Source organism: Anopheles ziemanni, chromosome 2, assembly GCF_943734765.1.
Source record: "Anopheles ziemanni chromosome 2, idAnoZiCoDA_A2_x.2, whole genome shotgun sequence".
NCBI lineage: Eukaryota > Metazoa > Arthropoda > Insecta > Diptera > Culicidae > Anopheles > Anopheles ziemanni.
Window position 1 is genome coordinate 68355306 of NC_080705.1, and position 18787 is coordinate 68374092.

Genomic DNA, 18787 nt, shown 5'->3' on the forward strand with positions numbered 1-18787 from the left:
GTTATCCACTTGGACATTTACACTCCGATACAGGACTTTTGTTGGAAAGTATTATCGAAACTTTATATAAGTTACGCACATCGCGCGCCAGTTACTCATGGCTTATGATCAATATTCTGTTATTTTAGATTTCCGGTATTGCGTAATGAATTTTAAGCAGATTTGTCTGAGGGAACCAAAACGCTACTACGTAATGAAAGCAAAGTACTTTAAATCATTCACCACCATACGCCGGGGGCAGAAATACAGATACGCGAAAAACCCAAAAAACATAATATGTAAATGAATAACTGAACGTACGATAAATGTACAAACAGGCATACTTGTAAATATAGTTAACGAGGAGTTCTCTCCTAAGAGACAGCTGTACAAGACAAACGAAAGCAAAGTTCAGACAAGATATAAACACGTCGCATTCCATGTGTGATAGATATTTGTAAATATTGTTGTAAGTTATTCTAGTAATCCTAATAGTTCCCCCATGTTTCCAACACTGTCTGTTCATATTCACCATCATTATCATTCGAACGTAAGCATCATCACCTCCATTGGTGACTATTTACTTTGCGTTCCGCATTTGCAAGTATGCATCATTCCCTTCATATGAATCTATATGTTGTGTTCTCTTTTTTCACGTTACTTTTATGTTCGCCATCGATTTACATTGAGATAAAGTTCCATTTGTCTTGTCGCGTGTTATTTTTTCTTTGATTATTTCATACTACACAACACTAACATAACAGTTGCAACAAGATTGGAAGTGACGGAGAGATGTCGTAATTTTTGCTTTTATCCGTGTGCATATGCTTTGCGCCGTATAGCATGGTTCAAGTGAAATGTGAATGTTTATGTATCTTTTATAGATTTTACTGCCGCCTTGCATCGTTCCCATATCGATCTTCAGTGTATGTACGTTGGACATGGTAAGCCTGTGCCGCGTGAAGGTTTTCTGCTGCTTGAAATGGTGGTTATTTGATTTTGGGATATTTTGTTACCGCTACTAACTAAGAATTTATCTTACTTGCTATGAATAGAACTTGTGGCTATTTCTGCACGCGTGAGCGGCACTTTTCGGCTCCTTCACTACATCTTATCTTGCTGTGTGATTTTTGGAGAACGGCAGGTAAGTTTTATTTTAATTCCTGTGTTTTATATTGAACTGGATTTTATAGTGTTTTTTTCTTCTTCTTAACTTTTCAATCTGACTGTGGCAAAATGTGGTTTACGGCAAATTTACCTAGCACACTTTAGAAGTGAATTTCCTTTAATTCGTTTTGCCCAACTCCCATTCGTTCTAGTGACATTTGACCACAATCTACAATACACGGTGACTATCTAGCACTTTCCGTCCTGTGCCGTGCAGGGAATCAGTGAGTCAAGGTGGGAAGTAGAGCAAGTGTGTTTAAACATATTAAAGGATGACAGTCCAAATGAACAACGATTAGGGTTTTATACTTTTGACTCATGCCTATCATCTAACTCGAATTATTTATTCATTATTATGAGTGATAAATTCTTGACAAGAGCCCGACTGTTTTCCATCCTTCCCGATGTTATCTAATCACCATTGTATGGTTACGATTGTAACATAAACAAAGCGAGTAACCTCTCTTAACATAGACAGCGATTAGTGGACAGTTCAACCCAGAGTGACTTAAAAAGGCAAATTTCGATAGAATTGCATTTATAAAAAAAGGCAAACATTAATTATACTTCATCCCACCATCTGGCCTATATAAGTACTTCGTGCTTCTAGTGCATTGTTGATTTAAATCAACCCTTGAAATGAATGTTGTTTTTTGCCAACTAAATTCGATGGTTTTTAATTTTATCCTCGACAGCAGGTGTACCCAAGTTCCATTAAATTTTCATACACTCACTCTCTATCTCCCTCATTCACCAAACCAAACACGATTATTCATACCGCATTATGACAACTAGTAACAGAACGTATTCCTTTTTTTTAAATTCCACTATTATCACGTAAAATTCATCAAACCGGATCGGAGTGGAACGTAACGCGAGATGAAGGGTGGACGATTTAGCACGGAACAAGCTTGTTTTATCTGGCTGGATAGGATGTGGACCTGCACCTTAGCCTAACAGGGAACTGTTTTGTTTACTGCCTAGCAAATTCGTTGATACTACTGCTTTTCCCGATTTTTTTTCTAGTCGCTGCTCGTCCATTTTCCTGCACGACGAAAATGAATTTTGTTTTACAAAAAACAAACAAACATACGCTCACCACAAACAACCAATTGGTTGTTTTTAATCGTAGCAGAATAATGTAGAACATAATATGTTGTTCCGTAACTTTTTGCTGCCTTACTCGGGACGTCATACTTGCGTTGGTTAGCAAGTATAGCAACGGAAACGAGAGGTTTACCCACTACACTCTGCATAATATTTAGCATAAGGTGTTTAGGAATCACATCACATCGAGTGGAACCAACATTCGCAAAAAGGAATCTTTATCTGCTTTGGAAACTGTCTATAGTCAGGATTTGAATTTTCAGATTATGAATTTACCATTGACTCTGAATACTCAAAAAGCAAGTTGTAACAAAACCACTGAACCGCTGCTTTTCTATCAAGTTCCAACTTGGGAATCCCATTGCGAGCGCCCAAGCGAAAGTCGTTCTTAATCAGTGTACGTTACCCAAGTTCCGATGAGTTGTCACGTTGACTCGCTGACTGTTCAGCAGTCTTAGTCCTTACACATCGAGGTGTCCATCGGGCTGGCCGGCTGGACGAAGGATGAATTTCCGGTGAAGGAAATATTACTGCTAGTGTTGTTCGAGTTCGACGAACCGATGCTACTGTTGAGCGAAGTGGCACTCATACCAACGCCGCTGCCTCCTCCACCTCCGCCACCGGCACCTCCTACGCTACTGCTGCTGCTGCCAGCACCCAGCAGCGGGAACAGACCACCGACACCACCACCACCACCAACCGAGGACGAATGCGAGGAAAGCACGTTCGGTGCGGATGTGTTTAGTCCGATCGGTATTGCCGGCTTAATGAACCGCTCACTGGCCCGCCGGCTCACCAGCTGGCCACACGTGATGCAGCGAGCCAGCCCGCCGGGGCTGATGGGACGTTGGCTTGCGAGTGCCGACACGTTCTCGTTGAACAAGCGCTCGTCCTCAAATTCGAGCGACGACTCCGACTCGGACAGATGCCGCGAGAGGGCCTCGCGACGCTCGACCTCCAGCTGTAGTTTGCGCTGCAGACGTTTGTTCTCTTCGCGTATGCACTTCTCCTCGTGCGCGTACTGCTGCGTTTTTTCTTTGCTCTCCTTCTCGGCCGCGGCCAGGTTGCTGCGCAGCTGGTCCACCTCCGAGCGTAAGTTTGTAATGTGCGCCGTTAGCTGCGAGGCAGTATCGTTGCCATTTTCATTACGATGATTGCTTATCTCTCTGCAAGTTTTTCAAACGAAGGAACATTTCAATTTAAAAAAAAACTAATCAATGCCTGCTGTGTTAGCACTAACGTGAAACTTACTTTGGACTGGTCGGATCCGAGACGGGTTGATCGAGTTTGATTTGCAGCGAACGTTTCTCTGCCTCCAGTTTGTCCATACGCTTCCACAACTTGTTCACCAGCGCCTCCTGCTCCTGTTCGAGCGTATTTTCCAGCTCCACCATTTCACGTCGAAGCTGCTCCAGGTGGTTTTGCTTGGCGGACGTTTCCGCCTCCAGCTTCTCGATCTTGCGCATCAGCTTGTTAACGAGACACTCCTGCTCCTGCTCGAGCGTTTGCTCCAGCTTACACTTCTCCTGCCGCAGCTGATCGAGCTTGCGCGACAGATCGTTGGTGAGGCATTCCTCCTCACGCTCATAGTGATGCGCTAGCGTTTCCTTCTCCTTCTTTAGGGCCTGTATCTTTTTCAGTAGTGTATTGGAAATGTACTCCTCTTCCTGCTCGGCTTTTGCTTGCTAAAAAAAAAGAACAAAAGGAAACGCACGACGAAGCGATAAGCGGTTGTAAATATAAATATCATAACACACCCTTTCCCAATCGTTGCTGATAGAATGTATTCACGGGATTGAAATCAATCGCCGATTACCACATCAAGCAATCCCCGGATGCAATTGTATGGTCCGCACCCGTAGATCCCGTGTAGCGGATGATGTAGTTATAGGCAAGATGCGGTCGCATCATTTCCTCCCTCCCCCTTCCGACATATAGCCCACGGGGTTGGGTGTACATTACAAATGTTGTTGTTGGCTTGTTTACTTACGATGATAACTGACGCTTGACGTAGGGAACGGTTTTCCTCTTGGATGACTTTTACTCTAATTTTATACGTTTCCAGTTCTACCTTCAGCACCCTACAATATAGTGAGAAAAAGATTAGCGATTGTAGGATTGTTTCTAAACGATCAATCCATAATTGTACAACTTACTTGTTCTGTTGGGTAAGGCTTTCGATTCGTTTTTGCAGCTGTTCCCGAGATACTGGGCTTGGTGGAAGCATCGCTCCCCCGTCAAGTGAGCTCTCCGACTCACACGGGCTGTCCATTTTGTTGGTCTGGAAGAAATTTGGATACAGATAACCATAAACTTAACCTGGACCGGAAGGAAGTGCTTCGGGTAGGGTTTAGTAAAATCATAAATAATTAGGCGCTTGCAAAAATAAGAAGGTTATCCAGCAGCTGGTAACGGTTGCGCCACAAAGCCGAAATGCACGATCGACGTCTGTATGACTAATAGCCGATCAAACAGCCGGTAGATAATAAACATTCGTTTGTGTGATAAATGTTTATCAACAGTTGGAAAAAATAAAACTGCGTTTTTTCGTTTATCAATTTGGCTGCTTGATTGCGAATCTACTGGTGTGCATATTTGCCTGCGTTGCAAGTACGGCACACTTTGATGTGCAACGAGTACGATATTAGAAAGCATCGGCAACGAGTTGGGTTGACAGATGAACCTTTACATCGAAAACACCCCCCACGATGGTCGGAAACCGCAGCAACAAATGGCCGTGGTATTCGTAACATTTGTGGCAGAGTCGCGGTTCCGCCGTCCCCGTAGACTTGTGCATGCAATCACAAACCCCGCTCCTCGAAAATCTCCCCTTCTCCCCTGGCGTATCGTCTTTCTTCGGTAAGCATTCCCGTGTCGTGCAATCGCACCTTGAGATGTCGTTCTTTGTGCCACTCGCCTCCTTTTCCCTGCCTCCTGCTCGGATGGCACACATCAGTTCCGACGTTTCGATTCTTATACAACTTTTTTAAGGGACAAGCACCTTAGTACGAAAACCGCAAACGGGGCTTACCAACGCCATGGTACACTTGCAGTTATCCTTTTGCCATTAGCAGGAGAAAATAAAATGCTTCATAATGTCACCAGGTTACACTTTTACACGGCGAATTGGGAGCTAAATGTAATGCTAGACTAATGATCGACCATCGCAATTGACCACGTTAAGCAGTTGGGCTTGCCGTGATGGCATGAAACCGAAAACAGCTTATACAAAGTTTCGAAGCAACACCGACAGCAAAAGACCTTTCTAACAGATTGTTTCTTAACCCCGTACAGATTCGACTTACATCCAACTTGATTCAGGAACTTTTTCCGTGCAAAGTGCCGACCCTTTGGGATGCACACTCTTTATGATGATAACCTAGATGCCTTTCACTTGTCTGACTTGCACTTGAGATATTTTATTTCTTGATCTGACTACTTTTTCACTGTTCTAAATTATGCCCTCTTTCTTGATGCACACCAAAATTACACTGTAACCGATCCGAAGACTGCTACTGCTACCCGTGGATAAGAAGTCAATTGCAAGGCGTTTTTGGAGGCCAAAATCATAGTCAGTATACTTGGTCGCATCATTCGCTGCGTTTGACAAGTCATCTACAAAAACAGGAAAAATTTGACAGTAGGGTTAATTGTGTGAACAAATGTGTGAATTAAACATGGCGGACCACATAACACTTTTTCCTAGATTCTAGACCATGCCTAGATTTTCGCATTCATGTGGACATCAACAATTGGCACACCACAGATCAGTAAATTGCTAGTTATCTGGAGATTATAAATTTTTGGTAAAATAAATAATTCAAAAAATTATCTAGATCTTGATGCTAGTGACATTAGTTTATTTATTTTAAATAATTTGACAGCAATGTCATCGAATGCGAGCTTGATGTTTTCCACCTGTGATGAATCATAATTTGTGTTTTCGTCGGAGATAAATATAAAAACAACTTTAGTGAGTCATTTTGTGTGTGGAAGAACCAGAATCGTGTGTTTGAGAACATGTTTTCCAGTGCTCCGAATTATACCAAACTGAAGACGAACCTTCGTCTAGCCGTTAATCGGCTAAAGTTGCTTGAGAAGAAGAAAACCGAGTTAGCGCAGAAGGCCCGTAAGGAAATTGCGGACTATATTCAGGCCGGAAAGCCCGAGCGGGCCAAGATCCGCGTTGAGCACATTATCCGGGAAGACTATCTGGTCGAGGCGATGGAAATAGTGGAAATGTACTGTGATCTGATCCTGGCGCGGTTCGGTCTCGTAACGCAAATGAAAGAGTTAGACGAAGGTATCGAGGAAGCGGTCAGCAGTATAATCTGGGTGGCACCTCGTCTGCAGGCGGATGTGCAGGAGCTGAAGCTGTGCTCGGACATTTTCACCATGAAGTACGGCAAACAGTACGCTAAGCAGGTTCGAGCTGCAATTCCTCCCCACAAGGTGTCGGATAAGCTGATGCATAAGTTGGCCATCCAGGCTCCCCCGAAGCTGCTGGTGGAAAAGTATCTCATTGAGATAGCAAAGATTTTCAACGTAGATTACGAGCCCGATCCACTGATAATGAAGGATGACCGCTCCAGCATTATGGATGGAGACATTCTTATAGACCTAACGGACAAGAATAATCTCGATGGGTCGACTGGTGGAGCAGGCACGGGCAGCGGTAGCCCTGGTGGTTCTGGGCCGGGTGGCAACAGTGGAGGAAGTGGCGGAGGTGGTGGCATTGCAACACCAGCTGCTGCAGCAAACGTTGGATTCGTGGCATATCCACCACCCTTGCCTCAACTACCCGTGGCGCCGCCAGCTGTACCGTTTCAGTATCCGGTAGGTTCTCCAGTTAACTGATGTATGAATTGCCTCATTGACGAATTGACGTTCCTATTTTTAGGCTGGACCAAGCGGACAAAACTTTGGCAGTGCTACAGCGCCACCGTTTAACTACAACATTCCTCCAAACTCCTCGGAGAAGGAGGAGATTAAGGATTTGAACATCAACTCCAACTTTATCAACGAAGAAAAGGGAGCAAGCACTTCAAGTGGTCCTCCTCCATCTTATGCTTCGCTGAGTCCGGATGATAATATGCAGGTAATTTACAATTCCTTCCATTCGTACTCTAGCTTTGAAAGTAAATCTATTGTAGTAACATTTTTGTGTATTTAAATTTGCTTGTATTTTGGCGATTTTTTTGTGAGTATAAAATACGTTTACTGACTGTTTCAAAACGAATATATTATCCTTCTTCGATGTCTCTAAAACATATTTTCATTTAACCATCTTTTCCCCCTTCTGTGTCTTCCTATTTTGTATTAAGAATTCCACCAAACCGAAACCACAGCCACGCTCCAAGTTCTCACCGGAACTCAACTTTCCTCCACTGCCGAACGTGCCACAAGATTTGCCCGACGTGCCGGACGACGACGAGAACAAAAGTAACAATGACGAGATCGATTTCGATGACCTATCTCGTCGTTTTGAGGAGCTGAAGAGGAAAAAGTAATTCGGACGCATTAACCGTCCGCATACCGCAGTGCAAGCTTTACCCGTTCGATCCAATCGCAAGGAAAATATATTCTCTATAGCCAGCGGTATTGAATCCTGGAAGGATCTATCCATTGAAGGATGAAATGTATCGCTGATGTGAAATTGTGCATCTTTGTTTATCTTGTTTTTCTTAACGTTTACAATGAATATCATTATGTTATAACCATAAACTGAAGAGAAAAATTATGCAATTATGTATTATTAAAAATAAATCAATTAATGAAACATAATTTTGAAAATGATCGTAAACTGCTTAAACCACCGTATGCCAGAATTCCTTATTCCAGCTTATAAAATTATACTTTGTGGCAGCAGCATGGTACGAAACATGCTATCATATCTGTTCCAACGTGATTTGGCCATCTTGTTCAAGACCTTTTGGATGATGGTGTAAAAGTCCAATCGGAGAAATTTAACCCCTTCACAGTCCTGCCAAGTTGAGAAAATGGCTCAAAAAATTGTCACACTGTTTTTTACATTTTTGTATAGTTTTTGGCCTAAAAACAAAAACAATATTTTCCAAATTTTTTTGGGATCATGATTATGATCACCAATAATTTTCTGATAATAAGCAAAAAATTGGTTCAATTACATCGATTAGTGTCAAACATATGATTAAAAGTTTATAAAACCGTAAGAACATGTTTTCGAAGCAGGTACACTCGAAATAAACAACAAAACGACGAAATAAAACTTTGAAGGGGTTAAAAAAACGTGATGTAAAAGATTTTGAAATCCAATTCAGGAATGTTTTATACTGTTTTTCATCACGGGATTCATTCCAGTAATCTGCTTTGATCTCCATTGTTGGATACAGGAATCCGTACTCTTTTTTAAAGATTTATTTAGGCTTCCGTATACATTACAAAGTTTGGAGCTGATGAAGTTTGAAATTATATTATATTGGGGCGTTTAACGAAAACTGCATAATTTTCAAATGGAACTGCTACCCTATAGGTAAGGGGATGCGTTTCTAAAGGGATAACTGTTTCAGCAGCTGTCACGGTATTCTCACGTAGTGGTGGAAATTGGAACTCAATCAAAGGAGCATATCCTTTCATTAGCTCCGGGTTCCAAAGGAAAAACAATATTATTTTAATTACTTCGTTTGCACTCCCATGCACAACTTTATTTTACGCATTCTATTAGAAGAGCAGATTTCAGTCCGAAACGATTGGTTGATCTATAGCAATGAAACAGTTTCATTCCTAATAAAAATATTCCACTTGGGATAGAAAACAAGATAATATGAAAATTAATAAATAGTTCGGGATTTTCACTTCATAATCCCTCCTGGATCAAGTTGATATTCCTTTTGCGCGAGAAATTTTCATACATGCAGCCTCAGGAGCCAATCATGGCTAAATTTGGATCGGATCGGAAGGTTCGCTGAAAGAATGGGATTAACTCACTAGCTCCAATTCGGGCCTCGCATCTCTAGTCTCACAGCAAGAAGATGGCGGATCGTTGGAATTCGCATTCATTCGGTTTCTAGTGGTCCCGTGGATGTTTCAGTGGTCCCTCTGGCATTAGTGGTCCCTCTAGTCTGGTTATGACGTCATAAGTTTTACCCCCGAGTGTAATAATTTCCCGATGAATCTGTGCGACACATGAAAAGCATACGTACATTCGCAGATCGGACATATGATGATGCTGAATATAAGGTAGCGCTGTGCCAAATTGGACCAAACCCAGCTTTGGCCAGGAGTAGACGTGCAAAATTGATCTAAACAAGTGTGTATAGCGAGCGTAGTAATGTGCTGCAAATGTGAAGTAGTTTTATGATTAAGACTTGTAAATATAGTTTTATAAATGAGAATAGGAGCGTACATTTCAATGAAAATGTATTTTAATGGACTAGTTTAGTGAAAAAAGGTACAGAATAAAGAAAGCCAACAGTGTAGCAGTGTTGGTAAGGCAAGTCAAGCACCAGTGAATTGTGTTGGTTCAAAGGACCAGTTCTCCGAGATTCCCACAGGGGGCTTCGGGTGTCATAGCAACGTCAGATAGAGCAGTCAGGCGTTCTCCTTCGCCCTCCGCGTCGCTGAAGAAGCGCGTAGGCAGAGGAAATTGTTGTGCACAGTCGCGCATTGTGAATATTGACTCTAGTTGGTGTGCAGTGCTGGTGCAACCCAAAACAAATTAAATGGCCAAATAGCTCAAGAAGTTCTTTCTGTCAGCCGGTGTTATCGCTTCACCCCCCGTGGTGCGGAAACAAGCAGCAGAAAAATGGCCCAGTATTACAAAATAGTGCAGTCGGATGAGCTGAAAAACTATCCCCAGTTAAACATTGACAACGGTATCCAGCTCGTGATGGGGGATGATGTGCAGTTTGGCTCACAGCAGGTCATACTATCGCAGGAACAATCGAACGAGCTGCAGTTAATCGGAAGTGACAATAATCAGCACCTGCAGCAGATCGTGTACCAGGCAACTCAACAAGTTCCGCAGCAACAGCAGCAGCATCATGAAGCGAACTTTCTAGTGCAGCAAGAGGATGGCACATTGACGGATTCCTACATATCCCAAGCCATGGGAACAGTGGAGCAAGTAAACCAGCATATACCCTCGCAGCCACAGTTACAAACGAGCCAGGTTCAGGGAATTCCACAGACGCCACCACAACAGCAACAGCAGCAACAACAACAACAACAGCAACAACAGCAGCAGCAGCAACAACAGCAGCAACAGCAGCAGCAGCAACAACAACAACAACAGCAACAACAACAACAACAACAGCAGCAGCAGCAGCATCAACAGCAAATTTTTTACACGGACGAATCGACAGGACAAATTTTACACACGGGTAACATTGTGCAAACCCATGAACCTCTAGTTGATACACAGCAGCAAACGTCGCTCCATGCACTGCAAACGCCAGCTGAGCAGCAGCAACATCAGCAGCATCAGCAGCAATTATTGCATCAGACTCAGCATCAAATCCATCAGATGCAACCGCAGCTGCAGCAGCATGCGGCTCCACCACCACCACCACCTGCAGCTACGCAAACGCAACTTCACACGTCACCGCAGCAGGCTACGCTAGCCGGCGCCCCAAACCAGCAGGTAGTGCAGATTGTACAGGGGATTCCGCGGCACGGGCAGCACATAATTTTGCGCTCAACGGATCAAAGCAAGCACCAACTCACGATTCAGCAGGCACAGAATCATGTTTTTAACAACCCGACGCAACCGGCACAGCTAGTGATGCATCAGCAGATGCTTCAGCAGCGACAATCTCAGGCCCAAGCGCAGCAATCTCAACAATTACAAACGGTACAGCAGCACCAGTCGCAAATCGTTTACAGCGAACAGCTGCCGCAACAACAGCAGCAGCAAAATATGACCATGACACAAACGGAAGTGCAACAGACGGGTGTTCCTCAGATCCAGGGAGTTAAACAGCAACAACAAATGACTTCACACCAGCAGTTGCAACTGCAGCAGCAACAAAATCGCATTCACATCGGTAAAGCTGTCTCGTTGATGCCACAGCAACAGCAGTTACTTCAACAGCAGCAGCAGCAGCATCAAAACCAAGGCCAGCAGGCAACCACTATGCACCTGCAACAACAGGGGATGGCTGGTACTCATGTGATACATTCCGGTGGTACGCGGCAATGTTTGATTATAACAAAATCTCCACAGCAGCAACAGATCGGATCCGCGCAAATCGTTGTAAGCCAGCAGCAGCCAATGCAGATGCAATCAAATCAAGCCTCGATTGTACAGCAGGCTCCTTCACTCGTCTTCCAACAGCAACAGCAGCAGCAACCGCCACAAGAACAGCAACAACCTTTGGCGCAGCAGCAGGTGATTCAATCTCCTCAATCTCCGAAACCCCCCGTAGGTCCCCGGATTTCTACACCATCACCACGGGCCGCTCGGCCGGCGCGATCTCGCGTGAGCAAAGCGGCTAGCCCCAGACAACCCCGGTCGGCGGTGGGAGGCATCGGAACGGTACAATTGCGTGGTATACGGCCGCCCGGGTCTAAAATATTGGTTAGTGCTCCCGTACGCCCAACCGGCACCGTTGTACCGGTAACAACGGCCATAGGCACGGTGCCGGGCACATCCTCACAACAGACGCTACAAATCATAAGCAGGTCAAATATTGTGTTAGCCAACAATCCACGGGCAAAGTTCTATACTGTGGCCGGAACCGGTGGGCAACCGCCAAGGCTGGCGGTTATGCATCGGGGAAATATTTTAACTACCGGACCAACAACCGTCAATCAGGTACAACAGCAACAACAGCAACAGCAAGGGCAGGGACAGATACAACTAGGACAACAACAACAACAACAACAACAACAGTTGCAGCAACAACAAGTTTCCCTCGGGCAACAAGTGGTCGGTGGAACGGTCCAGCAAATGGTGCAAGTAAATCCGGTACTTTCCCAGTCGTCATCGCCGCTGGGTAGTACAACTACGACAACAACGATCGGTGGTGTGGGAAAGCCAACGGCCAAAGTACTACCCACACCCAACACCTCTGTGAGCGGTGCGGCAGGAAATGTAACGATCGTGAACCGACTCGAAGATCTAGAGGATAGCATTCCGGCGTCGGTTTTACCCCAACGGACGGTCGATGAAACACCCGGCGCGACAACGACGTTAAGCAGCAATAATGCCGGTGCACCGAACGTTACTGGGGCCATTTTCGCCGTTCAGCAATCGCAGCAGATGCCTCAGCAGCAAGGAACAATGGTCGATCAGACGACGTTTGGTGAGACTGGTGGTAGCACCAGTTTGATACAGCTGGCCAACGGTCAAACCGTCACGCCGGCCCAGTTTCGCATGTTCCAGGAAAAGCAACAATCCCGCCAGCAAGAAGCCATACGCGGTGGCTTCAGTCAGGTAACACGCGGAAGAAGTCCGATGCGTGGAATGGTCATACGGCATCGTGCCCCAGCAGCCTGTCGGCAAGTGGTCGGGGGATTGCACGTACAGCAACCGAACCAACTCGTACCAATGCAGCCACAGATCACCCTTGCCCAACCGCAGCAACAGCAGCAGATTCAGCTTCCGCCCACACAACAGATCATCCAGCAATCGCAGGTCATTCAACCGATCCAGCATCTGCAGGTGCAGGGCCAGCTGAGGCAAATCACGTCGTCGACCACCCTCCAGCAGGTGCACGCCGGTTTACCGGAAGGAGAGTACCGTGAAAGCGCCCGTATGCTGGTTATCTTGCAAAATGGCGAACAACGGCTGATCACGTTTACATTGCCGAAGGAAAGCTGCACCGTACAGGAGCTACTCGAGCAGGTCGGTGTGCGATACTCACGCGATAGTAACATCCAGTGCATTTCGAATCCGGGCGGAGATGTCGACTACATCGTTACGGTTGGCATTCATGTGTCCGAGACGGCCGACGTTATCAAGCAGGCCGAAATAACGATCCGGAATCAAGCGCTCCAGCTACAACAACAGCAGCAGCAGCAGCAGCAATTGCAGCTACAGCAGCAACAACTTCAGCAACAGATTTTACAGCAGCAACAACAGCAGCAACAGCAGCAGCAGCAGCAACAACAACAACACGCAATGATACACCAGACGAGCGTAATGCAACAGCCTACCATGACAATAACGTTGCAGCAGCAGCCTCACCAAAGTCAGTCAAACCAGCTGGCGCGCTTCAATGACTCCTTCCGGCAGACCCTCACTCCGATAACGATTGCTACCTCGACCGTGAGTAGCAATCCTCAGCAGGTGATGACGCCCGTCTCCGCGACCGCCCTGGATGGTTCGGACGTTGCAAAGCGGGAACCACCGATGAAGCTGGTTAAAGGTTACTATGCCGTATGCGTCGGCTGTGGCTATACCAGCGTGGACCATGCCAAATGTCAACGCTGTCGGCGGGTATTTACCGAACCACCGCGGCGCGTCCCCGAACCGTCGGCATCGCCGCATCTGGCTCCGCTAACCCCGTCCGCTACCTCGACGCCGCTGACGATTTCTCGTAAGAACGAAATCTTCAACAAAAAGCAAGCCATGAACAGCCTACTGTCTGTCGGGCGGGGCCGTGGAGGAAGCACTCGCTCTGGTCGTGGAAGGGGACGCGGTGGCATGACCAAGGCCCACGACATCGAACCCGTTGTGTTCACGCTCAGCAGCGACGAGGAGGATTCTTCGTCCGCTGATCGTACAAAGCATACGAGCAAAAAGGCTTCCAATTCGCCCTCCAAGGTAGGTCAACTTTTCGATTGACTTTTCATGTGGGAAAATTTCACTGTCGATTATTCATGGTCGCTCGGCGTTATTATTTTCCCTTTTTTGTTGACGCACGAAGATGTTATAAAGAAAATGTAGCACCCAGCTATTCTTTCTACCTGCACACTGTGTGTTTCTCTCATCAAAAAAATCTTTATATTTTTTTGTTTTTATGATTTTAATAATTTAAACATATTTTCTTTACAGAGCCACACCTCCCAGCTTCTAGACAAACGGGATCCTTTGCCATGTGAACCGACTATCAGCGACTCTGAAGTTGGGCTGCCTGCCGGTAAGTAGAGAAAATATCAAATCTATATTGCAAGCACTGCAATTAATTTCCTGGCAAAACACGCACCACCCTATGAATCTGAATTTGTTATTCGCTGTTTAAATTGAACGAATGTTTACTGATGATATTTACAACTGATAGCAAATCCGTTCAGTCATATCCAACTTCCCAACAACCATATTCTATATGGGATGTGAGTTATGAAAACAGTTTGCATTGAAACATTGTTTGCATAAAAAGAAAACGTGGTACACGTTACTTTAATTTTTAAAGTACCCTGTACCATGAGTTTAAATGGCGTCCCACTTGACCCAACTTTTCGTGTCCCTCTAGTGGATATTGGTGTAAACGCGAGATTTACCTTGCACACGTTCAACTTATTGGGCATTTGCAATCGATATTGCTTGCGCTCTAGATGGTGTAGTAAATTTAAAGAATTAGTAAAGTGTTCCTTAAAATCGCGAATAAATAATAATTTTAAAACAACTTGAAAATTCTCTAGGTTCGGTCATTGCAATGAAAAGATCTAGTGGGTCCGCTATGGTTGATTTTTGTAGAACCGGTTCGTATATCAGAATGTGTGTTCGTGAAATTGCGAACCGGTTACCAACCGGATTGTAAGTGTGTTGGTATGCTCAAGTGATTCGTCACACACACCATTACATTATCGAGCGTGAATACACGAGATTTGTCGTCGATGACAGCGACGGAATCGGTTCAAACGGTTATAATCGGTTATATAGCGATTCCGGCAGACATCGTGATACACACCAGGACGCTTGAGAGTTTAATTTGTTGTCAATAGTGTGGAAAAGTGTATTTTCAAGTCTCACTATTGGAGCTTCTCACCCAAACCGAGCCCCCGGTGGTAGGATGGATCGAGGTAATTGCAATATGGCTCTGGAGGCACTGTTTAAGTCATGTTTTAGCAATCGAAAACACGCGTGTGTGTTCTATCGCTGGGTCGGTGTTGAATGGGTTGAATAGGCTTTACCCCCGGCATTTCGGTTTTTTCTCGCTCCACAGACAAACCCCGGCTGGACATTACGGACGTGAAAAATCTTCCGGACGGCCAAATCACTCAGCTCGATTGCTCGATCATCCGGATAGGCACGCTGAAGTATGACGCGAACGAAAAGGTAAGCCAACTCGGAGTGCGCACTTCCGTCGTCGAATGTTCCCCAATCGAATGGTTCTCGTGTTTTTTTTTTGTTAGGTTACGCTCTCGTCAAAGGGCATTCGCATTTACGCACCGAATGTGAAGCGTCCAACGGATTACGTTAGTTTGGATCTGCAAATGTCGGAGATAGCGAAGGTGCTGATACATTTCTCGAAAGCACTGAACGTGATGATCGTGTTCACGCTGCCATCGTGTGGTGCGTACGTGAGGAAACATCTGGAAATGGAGCTTAATGATGATAAACGTAAGCGATCAAACCGCATTTCCATAAGGGAGACGACAAAGAGATGTTGTGCTTTATCGATCTTCTTTTTCTGCGCTATTCCTAGGTCCCTACTTTAGTCCCGTGAGCCGTGAGAATGAAGCGCACCGGAGAATCATTCTGATGATGGATCGTGTCAGCGAGGAATCGAAATCAATTGTAAAAAATATATTTGTTGGCCAGCAGATGGAAGAAGTAAGTGCACGCGATGCGAATGCCCTGCTGATCCGGTCGGCTCCCCGGCGTTCGGTCGATACGTCCTCTGCCTCTACCGTGGCCGCCACCACAAACGGCGGACGTCGCAGCTCCGACGATCTCGATGCGACCGAGATCCGAAAGATTCTCATCTATCCACCCGGCAAGGGTGGCATATCAATCAACACGGAGGACTACATGTGTTTGGCGAAGGATCAGTACTTGAACGATGTGATCATCGACTTCTATCTGAACTATCTGAAGCTGGAGATGCTCAACGAGGACGAACGGAACAGTGTGCACATTTTCAGCTCATTCTTCTATAATCGGCTCACGACGATGTCGACCCGGCAGCGGACCCACGGTGGTGGGGACAGGGATGTGAAACAGACGGCGGCCCAGAAGCGGCACGCACGCGTTGCTAGCTGGACGAAGAAGGAAAACATTTTCGAAAAGAAATACATCGTCATTCCGATCAACGAGCAGTCGCACTGGTTCCTGGCTATCATATGCTTCCCCGGGCTCGATGTTCCCATGTCGTTGATCAGCGATGCCCCTTCGCCGGCCGTCACGAAGTCGAAAAGGTCGACCGCCAAATCGAAGCATAGCGTAACGCTGCAGATTGGAAACACAACCATAACGCCGGTATCGAAGCGTGGCCTCGAGACGATCGCACTCGGTGACGACGAGCTGTGCGAGAGGGACGAAGCGGAGGGCGACGAGAGTGAGCTGGCCAGCGAAACGGAGGAAACGGATGAGGAGCCCACCGACGAACGGGCACCGATAAAACAGTGAGTAGGACGTTTGGAGTCGGTTCTCTAGCGGACATCATTCAATTGTTCCCTTCTTCGCACGTTTCGTTACAGACCATGTATACTGATTTTCGATTCTTTAACGGGAGCTTCGAGAAGTCGCGTTGTCGCCACACTGCGCGACTATCTAACCTGCGAGTATAAGGCAAAAATGCCGGGAAAGCCGGCAAAAGTGTTCAACAAGCACAACATGCCCGGCCACTGCGTGAAGGTTCCGCAGCAGAACAACTACACCGACTGTGGGCTCTATCTGCTGCAGTACGTGGAGCACTTTTTCTTGGTAAGTTTCTAATAGCGTTTCCGGCCTTGTTCATTGCCTTAATCGCAACTCTTGGTCATTCTAGGATCCAATAACAGATTACCACCTGCCAATAAAGCAGCTGCAAAACTGGTTCGATACAATAACGGTGACCAAGAAGCGGGAAGACATTTCCAACCTGCTGAAAGAACTGCTTCAAAAGCACAATCCTGACGAACTGCCGCTGCCGCCCATCGAACTACCAACGCTCCAAGGTAAGATGGTGCGATTTTCTTGTGGTACTTTGTACTGTAACTAAACAAATGTCTACCTTCTTTTTTGCAGGTAAACTAATAATCGATCCGGACGAAAGCCTCAATGATCCCGAGTTCGAAGAGGAGGACATGGAAGAGGAGGAGTTTGTGAGTGCGCTCAACGTAACGCCGGACAGCGAGGACCAGGAACCTCCTACCCCCGAGACGCCGACACCCGCGCCCGAGCCCGCTAGCAAAAGTCTACTCCAACCGGTCGGCTCGAAGCGAACGTTCAAGATAAAACGCATGACAGGCAGCCAATCTCTCGCTAATCGCTCGAACAGTGGGAACAGCCTGCTGGACGAAACGGCGCTAGTGGTGGCAGAAAGTACTAGCACAAACAAGCGACCGCTGGAGACCAGTTCCGGTAGTGCGAACAAACTGAACCAGCAGGATTGTGGGCGGCCCAAGGCACCGCGAATCAGTGATAGTCCGAATAAGGTAGTTACTACGCAAACTTAATCAACCACGTCAACGGTGAAGTTAATCGTTCTAATAAAACTAAACTCCTGCACACATCATCGGCCGGCTGTACCACTCTGTCGAGGTGTGTAGTTTCTCTTATATCAATGTAACTGTGGGAGAGGAGGCCTTCTTTTGCGTGAGTCTAAACTGTTTTAGGGTGGACATGATTTCTATTAGTAGGACCCCATTTGTTTTCCCGTCGGAGTTGGCTAGATTTGCCCTATACTTTGTATAACTTTCTTATATAACACTGTACGTGTTATCGTTGACATTGTTTACGGAACGCCCGTAATAGCACCCCGATCCCCCTCCCCCCTACCGAAAGCTCATGTATGAAGTTATTTCGGATTTTGTTGTGATCACTCTATTCGTTTGGATTCAGGGACCTTTAGTAGCGTTAGTTTCTGTTAGATGTCAGGTGAGCTGGTGGATTGAGGTTAGGGCTGTGGGGGTTACGCTAGCAACACAACCACCTAGAAGATGCGATCTACCGTCGCTCAATACATGGCAACGGTTGTTGTTACACCATATTTTACATTCTGTTCCTAATTCTTTTCATCATTAATTATGCTCTCATTTTGAAACGTTATCCACATCGTTAGTTAGAATACATAAATTGGTTTTAGTTACTTCTTCGAATGTCGTGTCACGATTCAATTGATGTAAAATGAATATGTAGTTCATAATAAACAACCTGCAAATTAAAAAACAAAAGGAGGTTATAATTCTTCATCCGAAAGCGCTCTATACATGGCAAAATTAAGGGCTATGTAATACAGTTTCATTTTCCTCTAATATAACACTAATACAAACATTTCGAAAAATACACACTAGATATACCTGTTTAAGCCCACAAAACCATAGGTATACGTATTCGTATGTGTCGATATTTATGTTTCCTTGGAATATGAGATTGTTTATTTTTCTCACACCTCTTAATTACCTTCGCACATACCAAACAGTCCATGTATGATGACAAAGTGGCTCTACCTATAGGCCTACCGTG

The 18787-nt window shown here is 45.6% G+C and overlaps 3 protein-coding genes across 3 annotated transcripts; 2 read left to right on the forward strand and 1 right to left on the reverse strand.

The window, feature by feature from the left end:
* Window positions 1–1964: 1964 nt before the first annotated feature.
* LOC131294371 (coiled-coil domain-containing protein 6) lies at window positions 1965–5758 on the reverse strand. The gene is made up of 5 exons (XM_058322423.1): window positions 5559–5758; window positions 4410–4534; window positions 4244–4334; window positions 3505–3938; window positions 1965–3419 (listed from the first exon to the last, which is right to left on the reverse strand). Exons 2-5 carry the CDS (start codon window positions 4523–4525, stop codon window positions 2708–2710), a joined length of 1353 nt encoding a protein of 450 aa, XP_058178406.1. The 5' UTR covers window positions 4526–4534; window positions 5559–5758; the 3' UTR covers window positions 1965–2707.
* Window positions 5759–6204: 446 nt separating this feature from the next.
* On the forward strand, window positions 6205–8028 carry LOC131284790 (IST1 homolog). Its single transcript, XM_058313652.1, has 3 exons — window positions 6205–7089; window positions 7154–7351; window positions 7578–8028. Exons 1-3 carry the CDS (start codon window positions 6274–6276, stop codon window positions 7761–7763), a joined length of 1200 nt encoding a protein of 399 aa, XP_058169635.1. The 5' UTR covers window positions 6205–6273; the 3' UTR covers window positions 7764–8028.
* Window positions 8029–10036: 2008 nt separating this feature from the next.
* Window positions 10037–18046, forward strand: LOC131294178 (polyhomeotic-proximal chromatin protein). The gene is made up of 9 exons (XM_058322222.1): window positions 10037–10271; window positions 10431–13999; window positions 14231–14315; window positions 15342–15454; window positions 15532–15739; window positions 15825–16743; window positions 16819–17044; window positions 17109–17277; window positions 17348–18046. Exons 1-9 carry the CDS (start codon window positions 10037–10039, stop codon window positions 17776–17778), a joined length of 5955 nt encoding a protein of 1984 aa, XP_058178205.1. The 3' UTR covers window positions 17779–18046.
* The last annotated feature ends 741 nt before the right edge of the window (window positions 18047–18787 follow it).

What these genes read in the sequence shown, in the direction of transcription:
- LOC131294371 (XM_058322423.1), bottom strand. Translation starts at nt 4,525, where the DNA reads ATGGACAGCCCGTGTGAGTCGGAGAGCTCACTTGACGGGGGAGCGATG. An exon ending in AGCCTTACCCAACAGAACAA is followed by an intron (nt 4,335 to 4,409) that starts GTAAGTTGTACA and finishes ACTATATTGTAG; the next exon opens with GGTGCTGAAGGTAGAACTGG. An exon ending in GTCAAGCGTCAGTTATCATC is followed by an intron (nt 3,939 to 4,243) that starts GTAAGTAAACAA and finishes CTTTTTTTTTAG; the next exon opens with CAAGCAAAAGCCGAGCAGGA.
- LOC131284790 (XM_058313652.1), top strand. Translation starts at nt 6,274, where the DNA reads ATGTTTTCCAGTGCTCCGAATTATACCAAACTGAAGACGAACCTTCGT. An exon ending in CTGTACCGTTTCAGTATCCG is followed by an intron (nt 7,090 to 7,153) that starts GTAGGTTCTCCA and finishes TCCTATTTTTAG; the next exon opens with GCTGGACCAAGCGGACAAAA. An exon ending in GTCCGGATGATAATATGCAG is followed by an intron (nt 7,352 to 7,577) that starts GTAATTTACAAT and finishes TTTTGTATTAAG; the next exon opens with AATTCCACCAAACCGAAACC.
- LOC131294178 (XM_058322222.1), top strand. Translation starts at nt 10,037, where the DNA reads ATGGCCCAGTATTACAAAATAGTGCAGTCGGATGAGCTGAAAAACTAT. An exon ending in CTTCCAATTCGCCCTCCAAG is followed by an intron (nt 14,000 to 14,230) that starts GTAGGTCAACTT and finishes TTTTCTTTACAG; the next exon opens with AGCCACACCTCCCAGCTTCT. An exon ending in AGTATGACGCGAACGAAAAG is followed by an intron (nt 15,455 to 15,531) that starts GTAAGCCAACTC and finishes TTTTTTTGTTAG; the next exon opens with GTTACGCTCTCGTCAAAGGG.